Source organism: Polistes fuscatus, unplaced genomic scaffold (genome assembly GCF_010416935.1).
Source record: "Polistes fuscatus isolate 324 unplaced genomic scaffold, CU_Pfus_HIC Scaffold1, whole genome shotgun sequence".
NCBI lineage: Eukaryota > Metazoa > Arthropoda > Insecta > Hymenoptera > Vespidae > Polistes > Polistes fuscatus.
Genome location: NW_025112997.1, coordinates 4,512,971 through 4,535,398, shown reverse-complemented (window position 1 = coordinate 4,535,398; position 22,428 = coordinate 4,512,971). Strand labels below are relative to the sequence as shown.

General features: G+C 32.2%; 2 protein-coding genes across 2 annotated transcripts in view; one reads left to right on the top strand and one right to left on the bottom strand.

The window, feature by feature from the left end:
* LOC122521775 overlaps positions 1 to 22,428 on the top strand; it is a 56,658-nt gene that overhangs the window by 31,659 nt on the left and 2,571 nt on the right. Inside the window, exons 2-18 of the mRNA XM_043642524.1 lie at positions 5,177 to 5,291; positions 6,183 to 6,492; positions 8,154 to 8,582; positions 11,145 to 11,629; positions 12,703 to 13,188; positions 13,535 to 13,886; positions 14,330 to 15,162; positions 15,262 to 15,443; positions 15,531 to 15,759; positions 20,116 to 20,274; positions 20,359 to 20,458; positions 20,537 to 20,665; positions 20,752 to 20,918; positions 20,987 to 21,140; positions 21,207 to 21,609; positions 21,678 to 21,954; positions 22,028 to 22,209. Coding sequence (XP_043498459.1) covers positions 6,343 to 6,492; positions 8,154 to 8,582; positions 11,145 to 11,629; positions 12,703 to 13,188; positions 13,535 to 13,886; positions 14,330 to 15,162; positions 15,262 to 15,443; positions 15,531 to 15,759; positions 20,116 to 20,274; positions 20,359 to 20,458; positions 20,537 to 20,665; positions 20,752 to 20,918; positions 20,987 to 21,140; positions 21,207 to 21,609; positions 21,678 to 21,954; positions 22,028 to 22,209 — 4,717 coding nt within the window. The 5' untranslated portion in view covers positions 5,177 to 5,291; positions 6,183 to 6,342. The remainder of the gene's footprint in view (positions 1 to 5,176; positions 5,292 to 6,182; positions 6,493 to 8,153; positions 8,583 to 11,144; positions 11,630 to 12,702; positions 13,189 to 13,534; positions 13,887 to 14,329; positions 15,163 to 15,261; positions 15,444 to 15,530; positions 15,760 to 20,115; positions 20,275 to 20,358; positions 20,459 to 20,536; positions 20,666 to 20,751; positions 20,919 to 20,986; positions 21,141 to 21,206; positions 21,610 to 21,677; positions 21,955 to 22,027; positions 22,210 to 22,428) is intronic.
* Positions 19,344 to 20,081, bottom strand: LOC122522416 (CXXC motif containing zinc binding protein). Its single transcript, XM_043643509.1, has one exon. It carries the CDS (start codon positions 19,847 to 19,849, stop codon positions 19,364 to 19,366), a length of 486 nt encoding a protein of 161 aa, XP_043499444.1. The 5' UTR covers positions 19,850 to 20,081; the 3' UTR covers positions 19,344 to 19,363.

Here is a 22,428-nt window from a genome sequence, read left to right as displayed (position 1 = left end):
GAAAATTCTTTTACTCGTACACCAACAAACAAATATATATATATATACATAAAACCATTGAGAAAGATTACACAGACACACACATACACAGAGATACACATACAGAGAAATGATCGTTAAGGTCTTCTTAGTAAAGTCAGGCAAAGTTATCCACAGGGATTTCCTGTGTGCACCGGCTGGCCAGCCAACAAATTATAAGTTCTCGCTTGTCTGGCAATGCCATTAGTTGCTCACGCTTTAGCAGAGGGTTGATAATTGAATATGTACGCCCTTTTTCTCTCCCACTTTCCTCCCCCCAACACCCCCCGCCCTCTCACTCATTTTCCGTATACATGTATCGTCTCATCCAGTTACGCACGATCGACCACGTGTGGTCTGGTGTCTGTACCGCACGTGCTACTAACTTTTTTTCCCCCCTGTTTAAAGGGATACGATTTTACTGGAATTCCGACAATATATCTTTCTTTTTCTTTCTTTTTACTCTCCATCCCCGATTAAATATAGAATAACTATATTAATAAAATTGTTAATTATAAAAATGTTGAAATTTTCAAAAAGAACCAATTCATTTTGTTAAGAACTAATATCAACAAGCTAAATGTTTATTTTCCTTATATTTTATTTCTTAATTAAAGTGAAAAGGTTTACAAAGGAAAGAGAAAAAATGATAATAACGAGAGTACGAAATAAAATAAGATACGTTCATAGAAAAAAAAAGAAAAGATTTAGTTTCCTAGGCTGTTACAATTTTTTGTATGTGTATGTTTATTTCTAAACGTGTTTCTAAAAACGCATCCTTACGTATTATCGCATCGTGTTAAAAAGACAAGAGATGTGATAGGAACACATTCATAACCGGGAGCGAAAAGATGCCACGCAGAGGGGTTGATACGGGTTGGTAGATATATTTGTGGCACCCCTTCGAAAAGAACCTAAGCACTTCGAGCGTGTAACAGTGACAGTGGTTTTAACTGTGTTCCTCTTTCTCTTTCTCTCTTTATTTCTCTTCCTCCCCCTCCCCTATGTGTGCTTCAACGAAACCGGCTTGGCACCTTTATTTCCGGCGACATGGGCTCCCGTGGGACTTTGCCCGGGAAAAGGGAATCACCGAGCTCGAACCGCCATAATTTCCGTTCGTTTTTTAATCCAGTGCACGTGCTACGCAAAAGGGAGAAGAGAGAGAGAGAAAGAGACAAAACTATATATCCAAAATCTTTCACGACTAAAATTATTTTCATTTTCTTACCCTAAATATGAAATGTCGTTACTAAAATTATTGGCTTTCCTCTAAAAAAGAAAAAAAAAGAGGGAAAAAAGTGACTGGAAAATTTTGATAAAGTCATCAATAAATTAATTTTTAATACGTACATATATACAATTATTAAAATAATTGGATTATTTAATTACGTTAAAGTTAAATAAAAAGAATGAGAACGGAAGAAAAAAGTTGCTAAAATTGTCAACGTCAAAATTATCTTCCTTTCTCGTGACTTGACGACAAAAATAAAAGAAAATCTAATAAATAAAAAGATCCATAATATTCTTCTCTTTGTATATAAAATTCATACCTTTGTCAGTATTTTCTTACCTTTTAACGAATGGAAAATAATTGAAATTTATATTCTTTATAAAGATGATGATAATGATGCTCTTGTTTGTTCTTCTGTACTATGTTTCCCTAACTATATTACACTCGATACTAATACACAAACGCATGTACATTACTATATATCTATATACTTGTATAGATGAGTTAGTTCGTTCCGCGTGGAAAGTTAGCGGACTCGATTCACTAAAGATAAACTTGACAGAATCGAGAGAGAAGTTTCCTCCATCTATTATATATATATATGTGTATGTGTGTCCTTGTTATGTGTATATGTATTAGTACGTCAACGTTAGAGACTCCTCTTGGCTTTCAGGACGGTCGAGTGGACGTGGATTTAACGTCACGTTAACTTTGAAACATCGATAAGTCTTGCAGGCGTTAGAAACTTTTCTTCGCTTCCATTTTGAAAATAAAAAAAAAAGAACAAGAGAGAAAGAGAGAAAGAGAGAGAGAGAGACAAAGAGATAATTATTAGCTTATTTATATTTATAATTAATTATTTTTCATTTTAATATTTATATTTATTCGAACTAATTTTGATTTGGAAATTAAAGTTTCATTTTTAATTTTATTGATTCACTCTCTCGAGTGCAAAGAAGGGTTAATAAATAACAAATATTAATAATATAATCGAGAAAATTTATTCGACATTTCAATAAATAGAAATAAATAAAATCGAAAATTTATATTAACGAATTTTCAAAACTATTGTATAAATATAAATTTATTTTCTATTTTCTTTGCGTTTGATTAAAGATTCATAACAACACTTTTTATTGTGAATAATTTCTTACGGAAAGTAAATGAAATTTCCGGTTAGTTAGTCATTTCTTTTTATGATACAATGTTCGGTCAAGTTAACGATAATTTTTAAAGACGTTTGTAAAAAAATAAAAAAAGAAGAAGAAATAAAACCTTGAAACTTCCCTCCTGACTAATACGTTCGTCATTTCGTTCTCGTCACCCTACGACTCGTTTAAGTTCAGAACAGAAACCCCTTGCACCCCCTCCCCACACACACGCACACACACACAAAGGACAGATAAAGTAGAGGAAGGACTTTACCCTAGGTAATGCGAGCCACCCTTCAGAATTTGGGTGCACCCTGTCAAAGCGCTTTTGCCAAACTTCCCTGGTTGCTTTCTGAGACGTTAACTAATTAAAGTGGAAACGGAAATAACAGGAATCTCCGATTTCTGTTTTTTTATTTCTTTTTATATTTTTTTTCAATGTATTACCTTTAATATCAAATCAGGTTTCTTCATTTTGTCGACGACATTTCATCGATTGATGGAATGAGTTGAATAAAATTTTAAAAAACATCCCCAAACTCTCCCAAAACAAAAGGAAAAAATTAAAGAGAAATTATTCAAAAGAAGAAGAAGAAAAAAAGAAACAAATCACCTTTGATCTCGAATTTGCCAAATAGAACGAAAAGGAAACGAACGAAAGGATTTAATCGGTAACGAGAGTAGCCGTTTGAACTAATACCGATTGCTTGCCGATTAGTTAGAAACAAGAGCTCGTTAGTGGTCCGTTTCTACGCTTGCCAAACCAAACGGGGACTAGTCGTATACGATTGAAAGGGTTAGCCGAAGCTACTGGAACTACCCTCTGTAATTTATCGCGAGTGTACCATGCCATAATAACGATGATACCGAAGGGTAAACTTAAACCTTGATTAAAACGTTTCTATTTCTATCTCGTAACTATTTAAATTGACTTTTATCAAAACATTCGAAAAATCACTAATTTTATTTTATTTCATCATAATATTACGATTGTTCATTGGACAATAACCAGAACGATTTGGTTGTTATCTGTTAACTATTATTATGAAAATTATATATGCAATTAACAAAACGCTACGATACGGGGCTGATTTATCATCCACCCATAACCGAATTTAATCATAGTAATGATTTTTTTTACGAGTGATATACCAAGCTCGAGATATATTAAAAATAGAAAATAATTGTAGGGTGTAGGTTCGAGGAGAGTAATTCTAGGAAATTTAATACTACACAACCCTACGTTGTAAAGTTGAAATTTAGTCGAAACATTATGCAGATGGTGGATTAACACTAGAAGTATAAAAGAGAGAAAGAGATTAAGTGTTAGTGTGTTGAAAAAGAAAGACAAAAGGGAATTAGAAGATACGCCACGAATTTAACAAAGTTACAACTTTCAGGTACAATTAGCATATTTAATCGAATTCCGGCGGATTTAGGTTATCCTAATGGAAGACTTGTTCATAGAAATTGGAAAAGGCTTAAAATAAAGGCTTGATAATACGATTCTTTCTTCAATTTCATATTTCTTAGTAAAATTTAAAAAAAAATAAAACATATTTTAGCTATTAATTATTAATATTGTTATTTGTAAATACTTGGAGCATTGTTTGGAAAATGTTTATGATCTCATAAAAATAATTAAATAAACTAATAATGAAGATAATAAAATATGATTATTATGAAATTATAATATTTCGCTGCATCATTTTCATTTACCGAGGATGATGAAAATTATTGTAAAAGAAACAAAGATTAAAATGGAAGGAAAGTAATGCGAAAGGGAAGAGATGAAAATAGAAAGTAGGAACATATTCTCGGAATCGGTACGAGTCTCATGAGATAACACGGGACAGAAAAGATATGGCGTTGATGAGAATGATTGAATCAGGAAAACCCTTTTTTTTTTTTTCTTCTTTTTCTTCTTTTTTTTTTCTCCCCTTTTTTCGCATGGCAATACGTGATCGGAAGTGAAAAACACGAAAAGCACGTTGGTGTCTGGTCCATGGGATCGGGACGACGTGTACAGCATCCGATTGATCCTTCGGGATAAATTTTTACCTTACTTGATGCCATCCCAAGAGATTGTTCTTCGTCTTTTCGCAAATAAACAATCCCCTGGATAACGTCTGCATACGTTGCATTTTAATATTACATACTGCGTACAATTTTGTTTTTTTCTACTTTCTATTCGATTTTTGTGTGTGTGTTACTTTCGATTCAACGTTTTTGTATTTCCTATTTAGACATGTTTGCATTACAAATTCAAACCTTTTGCATTGAACGTTCAAACCTTTGGATTCTAAATTCAACATTTTGTTCTTCTAATTAAACCATTTGAATTGCAAATTCAAACGTTTGTACTTCTAATTCGAGTGTTTGTATTTCAAATTCAACCTTTTGCATTTCAAATTTAGACCTTTGGATCTCAAACTCGAACTTTTAATCCTAAGAAAATGTGGTAAAATTGTTGACTGCATAAAATTTTGCTTTCATCGTGCTAACCAATGATCATAAAATTTATAATTAAAGCTTCTAACGATTTTTGTAGTAAAATGTCATTTGCAAAAGATTGAATTTCATTTACAAATGATTGAATTAAAGGTATGCAATATATATTGTATTTAATAAATGTGTGTGTATGTGTGTGTGTGTGTGTGTGTGATATCAACAATATAATAGAATAAATTATAATAAGAGAATAAAATTTCTATTATATTTAATAATTTCATTTGTTATTTATTCTCTAACATATTCAAATGAATTTTTGTTACAGATTCATCTCCCGAGTTCGAAAAATGGCGACTGGGAGAGAAACGTGCTGGCTATCCACGCTAATAGAATAAAAAGATAGAAAAAAAGGCTTTTTTTAAAGAATGACGACAACTTAAGTAAGTTGATTGAACGATAAGCAAATTTATTTTTTAACGTGTTGAATTCTATTAACAATAAATTTGATCAATTAGATAAATGTACTTTAACTTATCCGTTCTAAATAATATTTCAACGTAATAACAAATTCGTGATAAGTCATGTAAAATTAACGTGATATTCAACGCGTATTATAAAAGAAAAAAAAGATAAATGTTTTATGTCAATTTCGCATTTAAATACTGATAATTCAAGAAGATAATGATCATCACAAAAAGACACATGTATCGTCTTTCGAAATACGTATTACATATATCTATACCTATACCATGATTATATAATATATAAGTATACTTATACGACATAGTAACTCGAGACAAAATATGCGAGAATGAAACTTGCTGCTGATAGTCTACAGGGAATCGATGATCGTAATCGGTTACTCGATACTCTATGGATTACTACACGTGCACTTATGCGAGAACGACATTTACAAAATACATTGGTTGAAAAACCATACTGAGATAATATCCTTGAAAGAAATAGTAGAAATATAGTATATGGAAGTGTGCCAAGGATTTATATAGAGATGAAAAAAAAAATAAATAAATAAATACATTCCCTTATTCGTTTTACATTTAAATAATTCTAATCGATAAATCGTAGAAAAAAATCATTGATATTTGAATGAATTTTTGATTTAAATTATAAGCTGAAGCAAAAATGTTATTAAATAAAAATCAATAATAACTTATTACATTCGGATGATACGTATAAAAATTCTGAAGCCTTGTAGTCTAGGAGGAGGGGAGGGGGGGAAGAAAAAGAAAAAATAAATTAGTATAATAAAAAATCTCGGATAAGAGTAACGAAATATTTAAAAAATGCAATAATTATTTGATTGTTCACAGAGTAGACCGTTTCAAGTTGGAACGGAGACATGTATTCGATGAACGAGTGCATAGATAAATATAAAAATAAAATTTAAAGGAATTTAAAGGGGTGTGTCGACCTCTGTCCACTTGTGCATTTCGAGGTGACGCCGATCCGTTGAACGGAATCCATTACAACATGTTCGGGACGAAATTGCGCACGTGGATGGAGGCACACATTGTGCGATCTAAGAAAAAGAAGGATCGTAAAAAGGGGGATAAAGGATTCGATTCTAACTGCAACTCGCCTAGAAGTCACAGTGCCAATAGATCACCTGCTTTGCATCAAGTAAGTGCAACAACCTTGCAACATATTTTGCATCCGATTAACGCATATTCAAAATAATGATCGTCAAATTGTAATATAATCATTTCTCAGTTATATTATATCAAATTACACAATATTGTTTATAATTGGCAATATTCCAATTCCGATATTCTAACTGAACGATAAACTTCAGAACCTGAAGTGCAAACAATCGAAAAAGTTTAGTAACTTAAAATGTCTAAGTAGCCACTCTGGTAAAAAACCCCTTATCGATCTTAGAGATTGCAATGTGCTAACCACTTTGCTTCTCCACCCCCTTTTTTCAACGATCTTAACCTCCTAGTTTATTCTTAGAGGCATCCACTCCGCGGATATACGACTTTCTTCTTCTTCTTCTTCTTCTTCTTCATCTTCATCTTCCTCCCTAACAAACCCTTTTCTTATAAGTCTTCGTTGCTAACGAGAAAAAGAAAAAATAAAAAGAAAAAAAAAAAGGAAAAAGAAAGAAAGAAAGAAAGATTGAAGGAGAAAAACGAAGGTAAAAAGACCTAGTTTAGTATTCTCGCCCAAGGTCTATCTAACATAAGAGAAAAACAGCCGCCCCGCGTTGTTTCGCAACCCTAGAAAAGCAAAGTTGTCTTTTATCTCACTCTCTTTTCTACTTTACAACTATCTTTCTATCTTTTTCATTCCATTTTCATTCATTTCTTTCATTTTCTTTCATTATTCTCTCTGTCTTACATTCTATTCTTCCCTTTTGCTTCTCTAATTTCTCCTCATTTTACCTTGGCTATCCAATTATAACCTCACCGCTGGTTCTTCTCTAACCTTTTACAAGGCTACTTACCTAGTCGCTTTACCAAAATGTAATTCTCGATCTTTAAACGTTGTAACAACTAATGGCGAGAGCTTTTAACGTCGACAAAAGCCATTGAAATTTATTATACTGTCTTTGGTGACTCTTATCGATAAATTTTCGTACCCTCCCTCCCCCTCCCTTTATAATAAATCGATCAAATTTATAATAATAATAATAATAATAATAATAATAATAATGGTTCCCCACAGAGACTGTCTTCTTCGTCTGGCTTAATTTGTAGATCATTGTGTATGTAGTATTTCTTTTTTTTTCTCTTTTTTTTTTATTATTAATAATCTCGAGGTTTTATCACGTCCTTGATTTTTTTTTTCTTTTCTTTCTTTTTTTTTTGCTTCATCGAACAACGAAGGTGAAAGGATAATATTATAATAATCTGTCGTATCGTTTTACATAGAATTTTATTTGTTATCCTAACACAATGCGAATTTAATATTAAATAAAATTTCTGTGTCTATATAATAATTGGAAGTTGATGTTCAACAAGACTTTTTTTGTTGAATTTAATTGATGATCATTATTTTTTTATTGCGATACAGAACCAATGTTATGTGTTTGGATATATAAACATCAAGAAAATTACTATAAAAATAATCCTTACAATAATATACCGAAGAACAAACAATGCACATTTTTGTTCTTTTGCTTTTCCGATCGTTTACCGTATAATAAAAATTCACGTCCCTTTTTTTTAATCGCAAATTAATATTTTTTTGTAAAATAGAAAATCCAGGATTGAAAATTTGAACCCCCTCCCCCTGTGCTACCCTAAATTGAACTAAATTCTGAATTTATGAAATTTTAGGTACATCCTGTGGATTCTCCAACAAAGAACGGCGTAGACGGGATTCGATTGCACGGTGGATCCAGTGGTGGTGTTGGTGGTGGTGTTGGTGGTGGTGGTGGTGGTGGTTACGCTGGAACGGTGACCACCTCTTCCGGTACGTCCGGTGGTACCGGAAGCGTGAATCTTTCGTCTCCGGAAAGTGCCTACAGTACCGGATATTCGACGGACGGTACGTCGCCCGGTACGAGCTTTCCGCCCGAGTATTACATCAATATCAGGACGGGAACGCATTATTTTCAAAGTAACAATAAAGGTAGGGCGCAGGGAAATGCGGGGAGGATCGAAGACAGATCGAACTCAGAGTCAACCAAGTCTACGAACATGACCGGTGACAGTAAGCAGCTCAAGGACGTTAGAACCAGCACCCCGGCCAAGCTAAACACGCTTGTAAGTTACCATTTTTTTCCTAATTAACTTAATTAAAGAAAAAACAAAACTTCGAGATCGTTTACACCTAACCCTCTATAATCCAATTATTTATTAAGAGGGTTTTTGGAATGTAGAATATGTTGCAATTATTAAATAAAATGTCTATTTCTGTTGAATAATACAAAAAAGGGGGAATAATTCTTATTTCAATAATTTATCTACAAATCTTAAACGGATTTATATCAGACTTTTAAACCGATCATTTTGACAATTTTGATAATTCTAATATTAAATATAGAATTTCGAAGTTACAAGCGGCATTATAGAGGGTTGAAATAGAAAATTCAATTATTAACGTATTACGAACCGTTCACAAACCAAATCAATTAGAACGAATATTTATAATTGTTACGGTTAACTGAATAATCGTTGAATTAATCGATTGGGCAGGGTGAGAGAACGACTCGTAAAATATAAAAAATAAACAAATATATATCTGTATATATATTATCTTCCTTAAAAATTGTGCAGGATATCATCAGAGGTGTCTCATCTATGGCTTCTCAATTAATATAACGACACGGAAGTAGGAAGTTTCTTTAGAATTTCCTTTTTAGTGGTGATAGACAGAAGACGAAGGTTCGCGTTCGTCGTAGGGAGATTAGCATCGTTTCACAGAACCACCTACTAGCTACCCCTTTGGTTGGTTGGTTGGTTGGTTGGTGGTTCTCTTTTTCTCTTAGAGATCTTATGATGCTTTGACGTCTCGGGTTCAACGACATCTTTCTCTCTCTCTTTCTCTTTTTTTCTTTTTCTTTTTCTTTTTCTTTTTCTTTCTCTGACTCATACACCTGTCTTACTCCCACCCTTCTTTTTCACCTAGCACAAACGAAACTTATACATTTTAGAACGAGATTTCTCACGGTTCAATACAAACAAGAACTGCCATTCTTCTCTTATATTTTCCCACGAAAGCCACACCGATTTTAGGCCGATAACGAGCGATTCGCGAGAGAACGGATCATTAACGTTAACACGAGTGAGAATATAGGTGTATATATGTATATACGAGAATAGTTTCTAAAGGCCTTTCATTCAAATCGATTTTCGAATAGTCCGACGAACAATAGTTTTTCCATTCCCTTTTTTCTTTTGCTTTTATCTTTCTCTTTCTTCTATTTTTTTTTTCTTTTTTTTTTTTATTTTTCCAACGAAAATTTATTTATGAGTTAATGAGAATCCTTAAATTATTCGTTAACTATCGATTTGTATCGAATATATTGACAAATTAATTGTTTATCATTTTGATTTAAAAAAAAAAAAATTAAAATTAAACGAAGACGTATCTAAGATGTAAGAAAACTCGAAATCATTTAGGTATCTAAAAAAAAAAAATTAAAACGTTCCACGCTCATCAATACGATTTTTTGATCAAAGTATTACCCCTTTAGCAAAAAAAGATATTAGTATTACGGATAAATTAATCGTTAAATATATTAAAAAGAAATACCTCTATCTCTCTTTTCTTTTTTATTTTTAAAACAAGTATAAAAAAAAAAAAGAAAAAAGAAAAAAGAAATCCCTTCTCGAAGAAAAGTGCCGTTCGTACGAACGGATGAAAAGAAGACGATAGAGGTAGAAAATAGTGAATGAAAGACGATTAAAAAACTATTCTCGTATTCTGGTAGCTACCGATCGAAGGAAAGAATGAAAAATGGCAGGAACGGATACAGTGCGAAATTTTTTTCAAAACCGTGGACCGAACGACCGAAGGATCGACGAATTCAGCACCCACTCGAGAAAGAAGGGATTTCTCTTCTCATCCTCATCCTCCCGTTCATCCTCTTTGGTGCTACTACTGCTTCTACTTCTGCTGCTGCTAATGGTGGTAGTGGTTGGTGATGGTCGGACCATTCCACGTCGTCTGGTAGAATCGAACGGACGTTTTCGCGGAAGCGCTTAAACGAGCGGTCTATGGAAAAGCATTATTGAGTTTCCTACCCCTTCCCCCTTCATCCCCTTCTCCTATTTCCAAGCTTCATTCCCATTCTTTTTCTCTTTCTCTTTTTTCTTTCTTTTTTTCAGTTCTTTTTCATTCTCTTCCACACTTATTTTCCCTTCAAACCGCACCCCCTTATTCTCGAGAAACGCGGGTTCGTCCTCGTACCGTATACTAGAAAGGAATGAAAAATGAACGCACCCTCCCTGTGTTCTGCTTCTGCTTCTTCTTCTTCTTCTTCTTCTCTTTTCTTCCTTCTATGAGGAACAGATCGATTTGAGAAAACAAACTTTGTTACGTTCTCGTAACAGGACGTCCAAATTAATCCTCGTTAATAAATTAACGAGAAAGTCCTCTCTTCCTTTTAGATATTATACCTTTTTGTGTATTTTTCTTTTTTTTTTCTTTCGTCTTTCTATACATATCAAGCATGAATTGTTTTGTTTTTTTTCCTTTTTAATCTAATTAAGTAAGTGTTCGTTAAAAAAACAAGTTCATACAACGGAGGAAAAGGAAAATATTGAAAATTTAATTATGATTTAAATAGTGCTATCTATGTACATCGAAAGAAATGTTTGCAGAGCTCCGAAGCCCCCCCGATCAATCATGGATCAAAACAACCACAACCACAACCGCAACAACAACAACAACAGCAACAACAGCAACAACAGCAACAGCAACAGCAACAACAGCAACAGCAACAACCGCAGACTCCTCAAAGACAGCAAGAAAATTCTCATAGAAGAACAGAATCCTTCTCAGCTGATTCCTCAAGGAACAATCTTCCTGTACCATCCTCGATACCTCCCCCACTCGTTTCACCAACCGTACAATCACCACGCGAACGATCACGAATAAGAACGAATCCGTGGTTGTCGGCAAACTCTTCTGGTTCCAGCACGACTGGATTCAAATCAAGGCTAACCCTCGATGAGACGAGCAGTAGTTCAGGTCTCAAATTGACCGAATCTTCTGGTAGCGCAAGTGACGTCAATATTAACAGCACGAGAGAAAGTTTAACCAAGAAGGAACACCGTCAGGAAAGTCTCAGCGCAGGACGTAGTCCGTTAGTAATTTATACAAATTTTTCTTTTTCTTTTATCCAAACAAATATCTTTGAAAAATCAATCTCCAATTCGATCTATGATAATAAAATTATTGGAAAACCTTCCTTTTCTTTTTTTTTGTTTTTTTTTGAGAGAAAGGATATATGTTGACTGTGAACAGTACGAACAACGATGCCAATGGATCCAATCTTAGATAATAACTATCAGTTGAATTTAATTGTGAATGTCGTTTTGAAATTGGTATAAAAGATATAGAATGAAAGGTAGACGATCGATAATATGAATTCTCTTCCCCATGAAAGGTATGGATAGCCAACGCAAATAGCAAATACGTTCTCGTTCGAGCTTACGGGAACGGTGTTGACATCAAAGGAAACGACGATGAACAATGTGGATAGAACATTAAACGTGTTTTCAGAAGTTCCAGTGTGTCAGCGTGTAAATGTAGATGGTCCGATATACTTGGCTGTGTTATGGAGAAATATTCAAACGAAGTCAACTTAAAGCTGAACAGTCGTATCGAACAATTTAATTATCGTAGATAATTATATAAGACTTTTTTTTATTTTGTTTTGTTTTTTTTTTGAATAAAAAGCGATTTAAAACGTCTCTAGGGATAAAAATAAGAAATTCTAAATAAAACCTAACACTGGGATAATTCAGATTAAACAGATTAAAATTAGATAAGTTAATGTAGCCTTTTGACGTGTTCGATGACGTAGGTAAATACAAAGGATGACGATCTCGCTTGATATATTCCCCCCCCTACCACCACCTCCCTCCTCAACCCAACCCATCAAAAGATTCTCCACATATTAAGCGCGTCACAACGTCCATCCCTACCATATCTGTCATATCCCATCTCGACCTTCCCCTTTGAATAAGCACTCGAACCTTCCAACAAATATTAGCCTTTCATCGTGAACGAAGGATACTATATCGGATAAGATCGAAGGACAAGGATAGCCCTATATATAAAATAAGCAAACTAACTGCACAATATTTTCTTTCTTATGTTGTGAGCTTAATTTTAATTCGTCGATCATATTAATAAAATGTTTTTATTCTATAGGATCAATCAAAATTGGAGAATCCTACCGGGTATGGATATCAGACCGAAAATACCATTGGCTATGCAACGTCGTACAAGCAGCAGCAGTTCATCTGGATCATCGGTAACACGAAGTGGTCGTTCATCCGAGGATGACATTACGTTGAACGAGATGATGGGAAAATTCGATGAAAGTTACGTCTACGAAAAGGAAACTGATATCTTGTCCGATAGCGACCCTACCGATTGCGAGGATTACATTGACTCTTTGTCAGACGTTGATACCGGTCAAGATGGTGGCGATGAGAACGATCCCTTCGAAAACGATTTTGATTACATCGACAATGGTTCCTTCCTCGATTTAGATAATCTCGACTGTACAGGAAATTTTCCCAATACCGGTCATTGTACTTACTTCACGTTTTCGAGCGAACTTAGCAGGCGTGGTACTAGGTTAAGGGAATCATTCTTGAAACGTAGAAACAAGGACGAAATTCTTCCACAGAGGTAACGATTTTAAAATTAATTACAAAAAGTAATGTTATTATATTTAAAATATTTTCATTCAAATTTAGAAAATAATTTAATAACTTAAAGTAAAGTGTGTTCTGTGAAATAAGGGACGACTGTCAATTTACTGTCGGGAATTTTATTTTCTGACACAATTATAATTATTAATAATGTTTTATTATTATATCTACAAATTTTTTAAAAATATACATTTGATTAAAGAACGATCATTGAACTGGAATACAAATAATCAATAAATTTAGAATTAAAAACTAAAGATAACTAGCGAATGTATTATCACACAATTATTGTCTTAAAGTTAATACAGTGATTTTATTTTTAGGACGATCAGCATAAGGAACGCTGCAAAGAGGCAAAGTATTCGTTACAAAAAGACAGATGAGAAACAAAACGAGAAACGAAAGAAAAGAATCTCTCAACGGAGGAAACCAAACATGGAAAAGTTGGACGACGAGACAGCGAATTTAAATCGAGTCTTGGTAGAGAGAATGTTGCTAAAGAATTCTGGATTTAATCAGGGTAGTAGAAGCGTAGGTGGAACGCCTATATGCCTTCGTCGTAAGAAACACGATGTTAATAAAAATCTATCCCCTATGAGGTTGAATGATAATAATCAATCGATGGTTCAACCTACGATCGTCGAAAACGAGGTCGTCAAAAGACGTTCTAATTCGGTAATCATCGTTTATTAATAATACATTAATTACTGTCGCGAATTCAGCAAGCTAACGAACTTCTACGAACCACTTTTTTCTCAAATTAATAATTTATCCTTAGATTATCTAATAATAAGCTCAACCCATTTGCATCCAATAATGCGCTTAATCCAATAAACCGCAAACAGTGATTGTCACTTACAAACTGTGAACTCTAAATAAAACCTTTTTCAAATCAAATATTTCTACAAAATTTCAATAATAAAGATTAGTAATTTTCTTATTATTAAGCATTTTAACAAATAGACGTAAAATCCAGGACCCGAAGTTTCAATTTATGGGACACTGAATTCGCCAAATAATTGATATTAATTGATTATTAAAAATAAATAAAAAAATAAAAAGAAAGATAATAATGCACTTAATGATGTCACTTAATTTATTAAACTTTATTTTAACAGGTGAGTTACGTTAATGGAAACATAGTGAGAAGACAGGTCACTGGAAATACATACATGACAACATTCGCGTCAGAAATAGCACTGATCGAAGCGGATAAGGAAGCCGACAGGAAGTATCGCGAGTTGATTATGGAAGCTGAAAATATCTTGGTAAATATGCAAAAGAATCAAAGCCCGCTACCGATCGTACCCTCACCGTCACGAAAATTTCATAATGGCCTGGCGAACAAACGCGTCGAATTGATCAAGAACACCGAATTGAACATCGAACTTGCTTTATCCAAGAGTAGAAATTCTCAACCAGAATTACAGAGCGGTAATATCAGGGATATAGAACATACCAGTCCGAAAAGACAATTTACACAGCCCTGTTCTCCGGTGCATCGATTTATGGAAAGAAATTCGTGCGGAAACATATCGAGGGACGTTCCATTTAAACAGGAACTTTCCAATTGTCCTGATTCACCTTACGTAGCTAGAAGAACACCGCAAAGTTCACCTAGCAGAAGTCTCGTTCATTCTCGTGTACGTGTTTGTCCTACGACCGGTGGAAAAGATAATGGACGAGCTCGTGTACTATTAAATTGCAATGGAGTACCTCACACTGGTATTGAAACAACGGAGTGTCAACCATCCCAAGGTTCCTTCTCCAATAAGACTACTCAACTTCTTCCGCAACAACAACAGCACAGAGATTCTTCACGGCTAACGATAGATAATAGAAAGGATTCGAGAGTTTCAAGATCGATGAAGGAAGAAGGTGTGACTTCTAGTTCGTCGGATTCTGAAGAAAAATGTGACATCAGGCGGAGACCTCCTCTGATGACGTTCAGGTGGAATATTCTAAGAATCGAAATAGATCCACAAATTTTGATGATTTATTCGTCATTTTATATGTTTGATATATTGTTTCATTATCTTTCATTTCACAGATCGATCGACATGGGCCCGATCAAGGAAGGTTCTTCTTACTGTCCTCAAAGTGAACCAGTTAAAAGAAAGGTTTACGCCGGTAGTGCGACTTACGGTAGGATACAAAAGACATTAGGTCATCATCATCATAATCAAGTGTTACTAAGAAATTCAGATGGTGATACGGCCACCGATGACACCGGTGAGCCCTCAAATATTTTCACAAACTTCGTTGTCCCTTATCCGAGAAGATCGTTTATAAACTCTATCGTATCACTGGATTATTCAGATGATTCTCGAAGATCCTTGAAGGAAAAAGTAGCACAACTACGTCAAGAACGTTTAGCTGCGGAATCCAACGCTAATATTCAAGACTCTCAACTATTTCAACAACAGCTTACCCAGTTACGAAGGCAAATGTTGATGCAAACTATAGAAGGTTTAAAACGTAGTCTGGAAGATCAATCAGCTACGTTAAAGCAAACTTGTTTGGAGCCAGTATTGTCTGACGAATTGCCTTGAACTTAACACTATGATGCTTATCAATACTACTACTATTACTACTATGTATAGAAAATACCAAATCATCCTTTCACGAATGAGAAAAGCTGGATTTCTTCTCTTCAGCGATACACGACCACGAACCCCGTTATGTGGTGGTTTTGACTATAAACACACGTACAGCATTCGACTTAGAAAAAAAATCCTTGTTTGCACAGTCATTATGATGCAACCTGATTACGACTGACGAATTTACAAAATTACTACTGCTCGGGTGCATGCAAAATGATACGAAAGATAAAATATATTAAAAGAAACAAAATAATGAGAGTAGTATATCCGTGAAAAATACTCAAATTTATATAGATAGGTAGATCATCGATTGATAATTTAAAAAAAAAAAGAACAAAAATACACTGTCGAACGACGGAGAAAGAAAGAATCTGCTGTAAGTATTTTTCAGGAACGTTCTCTGTATTCTCTCCGAATTTCGTTAGCGTATTTTTAATCATCGAATTGTAACAATATCATTTCGCTGAAGATTAAAGGGGATCTAAGATGGCAGAAATCACGATGGAAGAAAAATAATATACTATAGCTGAATTACTACCGAATGCTGTGTGACAACTCTAATGAATTACGCTAAACAAATCGATGTATTTTTCTGCACTGTCTCTATAAGTGGTAAGATGACCCATTCGTAATTGAAAGATGTTGCATAATATTTTGTAGGCATCATTCTTGTTGTCTCTCTACACACAATTTAAACGACGCTTCAAGTATTTCGATTATTTTTTCTTTTTTTTTTCTTCTTATATATTATATAAATCTATATATAATATATATATATACATTTTCGTTATAATTTCGTTCACATTTTGACGATTTAGAAACTTCACGATAATATTTCTAGCAATTGCTCGCACATTAATAGGATACAAATTATTATTAAACATTTCAATTGAGATTTTTCACAATTAGGTTTTCTTGATCTATATTAAAGTAGTGTGTTCAAAGAGAGAGAAGTTAAATTCTAATAAATTTGTAGAAATCTTTGGACTGTTAGTCTGACGGGCCTATTCGGAGGTGTCGCTTTAATCTTTTTAAAAAACAAGCTTGAGATAAGAAAAATTCCTCTAAAAAAAGAAACTATCGTCAAAAAATATTAAATACTAAACGAATACTAAACGAAGTATTTAACGAGATAAACAAAAAAAAGTAAATAAATAAATAAATGCATGTAGTCTATTCATATAGGAAATATCTAGGAATTCACATCTAGCAGAAGCATAAACAGGTAGGTAATAATGAAGAACTATAATAATCAATTAGATATTAGGGAATTCCTTAAATTGTGTACCCAATGAATACGGCCCAAACTTATCCCACGAAAAAACTTGTTCTATCGCAGAATTAACGCAGTACGCACAATCATTTTGAAATTTTTTTGCTCGTTAAAATTTTATTTGATTTTTTATCAATATTGTTTGATTATCACGCGCAAATAGATTCTTCGTACGTCCTGCAAAGGAGAATAAGTTTGAATTACATTTTATTTTTTCAGTATACTGTACAAATGTATAGTATACATATAAAAGAAATTTCCTACCCAAAATATTTTGTTTCTTTTTCTCACACACAGCAACTGCATATATATTATTTAAAAAAAAAAAAAGGTAGAACTAAACGAAATGCGTATTGTAATTCATCAACATTACTCATAATGTTCCTATATCTACGATATACATACCTTTAAAGAGTAATATCAATTATCAGACTGGCAAGATGAACATTGCTGTCGATAGAATAAGCATACTCCCCATTACCATACCAAAGATGATAATCTAGAATAGTACTATAGAATTATTTAGTTTATTAAACAAACAAAATACTAATTGCGCATATACACTAATAATATTGAATCATTCAAAATGATTATTAAAATGTTTATTTCTAATTACGTAGGAAAGAAATTATTTGTATTGCGTTAGAAAAAATTTGTAAATCTTCACCAGATCTACTAGAGTCAATTCTTTGATGCAGAATATTGTTCGTTAGATAAGAACATAATCGCCGATTAAATGGCCTATCTTAATTTAATCAATGCTACGTCGATGCGTGTTATTAAAAAGTATTGTTATTTAATATCAATGTTCGAGAATACTATCTTTAAAACGTATATTAACTAGATATTATATTAAGTAATGTTTGTTGTAATAAATTAACAAATACAAAATACTCCGGTTATTTCGTACGAAAGAAAAGAAAAAGGAAAGCTGGTTCAACGTTCTGTGTAAATGTGATATTTACTCCCTAAACAGGATGCATAAAGATTTGACTCTGGTGATTATGAAAGAATAAGATAATAGTTTCAGTCGCAGTGATATTTTTGTGAGAATAGACTGATAGAGTTATTTATTATTGTTAGATTAATACATTTTAGAAATGATTATTTATATGTGATTTATATGTTAAATCTCTTTTTAATGGGCAATGGAATGTAATGCGCACATGATATTTATTTGTGTTAGGTATTAGAAAAGCATAGTAAAAAGAGATCATTAGAAGAATATAGTGTTAGTAAAATTAGAAATTTAGATAACCAATGATTAAAAAAAAGTCTAGAATATTTCTTTTTATATTTCTTGTCATTTATTTTACGCATATCGCTGAAGAAAAACTTTTTTAATTGTACATTGTACAACCGGTTGAAGAAAAATCCCGGTAATAATAAGGAATATGTTTTACGTTTCTAAGCTAGCTTAGATTATATGAAGTAATTTAAACTTTTATACTTACAAACTGTACAGACTTAGTTTTTAATCAATGAAGATTATAATTTTACAAACTACTACGTCAAGATGAATTAATATGTATTTAAAGTAATCATTATTTTAATTAGTTGCATCTAAAATACATTCCAGAAGTATAGAACGTTAAGTACATTAATAATATAATATATTTCAAATTTAAACATATTTTCTATTTCCAAATTCATTCGTTAATTTTAAATAATAATAATAATATAGTTAAAGAAATTTGAAAATGTTAATTTGTGGTCATAATTGCAGGCATTTGTTTTTGGCAACAATTGACAGGTTTGGACATATTCAGAGGAATAGCGAAATAATTGTTGCAAATGAATATTTCCTCTGTATTCAGCCATTTATAAAATTAAATGGTTTTTTTATATGATTATAAATAAATTATATTATGTCGTTGGACTTATGTGTCTCGATACGATTCATATCCTTTACGTTCTCATCGTGTTTTAACTGATAATTAATTTTAATTCAAACATTCGTATGAGTTAAGAAATTATTGTTTTATTCAAAGACTTTGTACATAGTTAATATAAACGTGAACTTAAATGTTTATTTTACGATAAATAATTTCAATTTAATATTCTTTTAGTATCATTTTAAATTGCTATTACAAAATATTCATTGTTAAAAATAATACAATAATGAGTATAACGTATAGAAGCAATTTAATAATCATTAATCAAAAAAGAGTATATATGTTTATACATACACTTCATAATCAATAAAAAGAATATAGAAGGATTAAATAAGAATTAATTAATATTTATATATATACATCTATATATAAATAGATATTTTATTTAACTCTTTCAAATTTGTGTTCAATTTCAGTTATTCCAACGGGCTTCTTTATTTTCTCACAATATTCAATCCATTCGTATTCGTATAAATCAACATCCCTAAATTCAGTACCATTGTCAATAGCTTTAGCAATCCATCCTTCTCGTGCAGAAAAATCACATGGTTCTAATCCTCTACAATCTAATGTAACGATATCCTTAAATCTTCCTTGATCATCAGCGGTAAATGATTTAATAGAATCTTCTAAAATAGTCATCGATATCTCACGACCACAAAGCTTGCATTTAGCTAAAAAATGATTAACCGCGTTCCCTTTGGTACTTGGAACGGTATCATCTAAAGAAATAGAGCACCATTTCTTTGTTATCTCACCACAATTGGTACATTTAAATTTGAAATACCAATTGTGATTTTTTCCTGATGATTTCAATTCTTCAATATTCTCCAACAATACTTTGATTTTCAATGCTATTTTAACCATTTTTTTTTTCTTGGTTATAGACAATTATTGAATTTTATTTTGGAACAATTTTTCACACAGATTTAAAAACTAAATCACTTCTTTTTTCTCTTCCTTTTCTTTTATCCTACACGTTCTAATACTTTTAATATTTCATTTAATTTCTCTCGCTTTCATTGATATCAACAAATATTTCTAACCTGACAACAATACATGTTAGATAGCGCATGCGTATTAAAATAAGGTTATATCATAGAGACAACTTCTCTTTAGTACTAATCCATTAAATACACGATGAAGTTGTTAAAAAAGGCATTTAATTCTTTTATTTTCATTATTTATTTTAACAGTTTATTTAAAGAAACAATTACACAAGATATTTTAGGATGTGGTGGATTTTTAAAAAGTCACGCCGAGATAGACTTTACCAAAGTTCATATTAAATTGTAAATATACGTATTAGAGGTTATAAAATCATGCATATTATCAAATTAATTGGAATAATTAATTAATCAATTTTTATGTATTAGGTATACTAAAGGTGGTAGTTTAAAAGATGAAACAGAATGTGCACCGAATAATGGATATTATTTTTTACCCCTCTACGATAAAGGAGAATATATTTTAAAGGTATACCGCATACAGATTTTAAAATCATTTCTTTGAGATACATTGACTGATATTTTATATTAAAATATTTAATATTAGGTAGATCCTCCAAGAGGTTGGAGTTTTGATCCCATGGAAGTTAATTTAAACGTAGATGGTTCTACTGATATTTGTAGTCAAGGAAAAGATATTAATTTTACCTTCAAAGGTTTTGGTATAACTGGCAAAGTAATTCATTCTATTTTAATAATGATCTTATTTAAAAAATAATATATCTGTAAATATATATAATAATCATAATGTTTCGTTATTAGGTAACCAGTTATAATTCTTTGTCCGGTCCAAAAGATGTTACCGTTTCATTGTATAATGCTAGTAATAGAGAAACTGTAGTTAGATCGACCAAGACTGCTGATGGCGGAACATTTTATTTCACGCCTATTCAACCAGGAAAATATATACTCGTCGCATCTCATCCTTCGTATGTATTTTGTATTACAACTGTGTTTATATTGTACTGGAGAATATTATATTTTTGTATTGATCAAGGTGGATAATAAAACAAGATACAGTCGAAGTAACTGTACAAGAAGGTAATGCTGAACTTCCAGATGGCAGTTTAGTAATATTTGGATACGACGTAAAAGGTCAAGTTACCAGTGAAAATGAACCAGTCAGTGGTGTATCCTTCATACTTTTTGGGGTAAGATTTATCATTAATAAAAAATTTATTTCAATATGAAATACTAATATTTATTTAATTATACAGAATGGAGCTGCTATGAAGTGTAAAACTTCACCGGTTAAAGGATTTGAATCTGAAAATCTACTTTGTCATGTTACATCTGATAAAAGTGGAAAATTTATATTTCCTGCATTGTCACCCGGTGATTACAAACTTGTTCCCCATTATCCTAGTGCTCACACTAAATTCGATGTTCAACCACCTGAATTGTTGTTCAAAGTTAATCATAACAGTCTGATATTGGCGCAAGATTTTAAAGTTACTGGTTTTACGGTAACTGGCATAGTTCGTATGTCGGCAGATGGCAGACCATTAGCAAAAGCAAAAATTATATTTGCTGGGAAAGAAGTAGCTGTGACTAATGAAGATGGAAAATATACAGTGGATAATGTCAAAGCTGGACAATATACTTTAAAAGCAGAAGCTAGTTAGTAAAAAATCATTTGTATAAAGTATTTTCTATAAAAGTAATACTAATGATATGCATATGTTTAGGTAATGTACAGTTCGAGGAGAAAACAGTCAAAGTTTCCCCAAGCTCACCTGAATTGCCAGTTTTAATACCATTGACATATAAAGTTTGCGGAAAAGTAACATTATCTGCAAAAGGAACTCTACATTTCCGTAAAGTTGCTGTACAAAATGTTGCTGGTACATTCCAAAAAGAAGTAGATGCGAATGAAAAAACGGGAGATTACTGTTTATATCTAAAACCTGATAATTATAAATTAAGCGTAATTGTCAGCAATGAAGAAAAAACTAAAGGTTTACAGTAAGTATTTTTAATATAATATATGAATTTAAATCGAATTAAAAAATAAACATTTTTCTTTATATTATAACAGATTCTTTCCTTTGGAACAATTTATTGCTGTATCATCCGAATCAATTAACGAAGTCAATTTTCTACAACTGAAAGCGACTTTAATCGGCACAGTTCAATGTTTGCCAGACACAGATTGCAATCAAGCTTCGGTAACGCTTAAAGTACTTGACGGAGTTACGATAAAAATTTACCAAACTAAAGGTAAGAATTAATAATAAGATATAAATATATATTCTTAATAAAATGTTCAAAAATAACAAATGTAGATCAATGCCAAGGTAGCATCGTTTAATTACTTTCAACAACGTGATTTATAAAAATAATAAAATATATTCTTTATACCATAATTTTTTATACTACCAGCCATTAAATACATTTGTTATTAATATAATATTTAAATCTAATTGATATTACTGTCTC

What these genes read in the sequence shown, in the direction of transcription:
- LOC122522416 (XM_043643509.1), bottom strand. Translation starts at nt 19,849, where the DNA reads ATGGTTAAAATAGCATTGAAAATCAAAGTATTGTTGGAGAATATTGAA.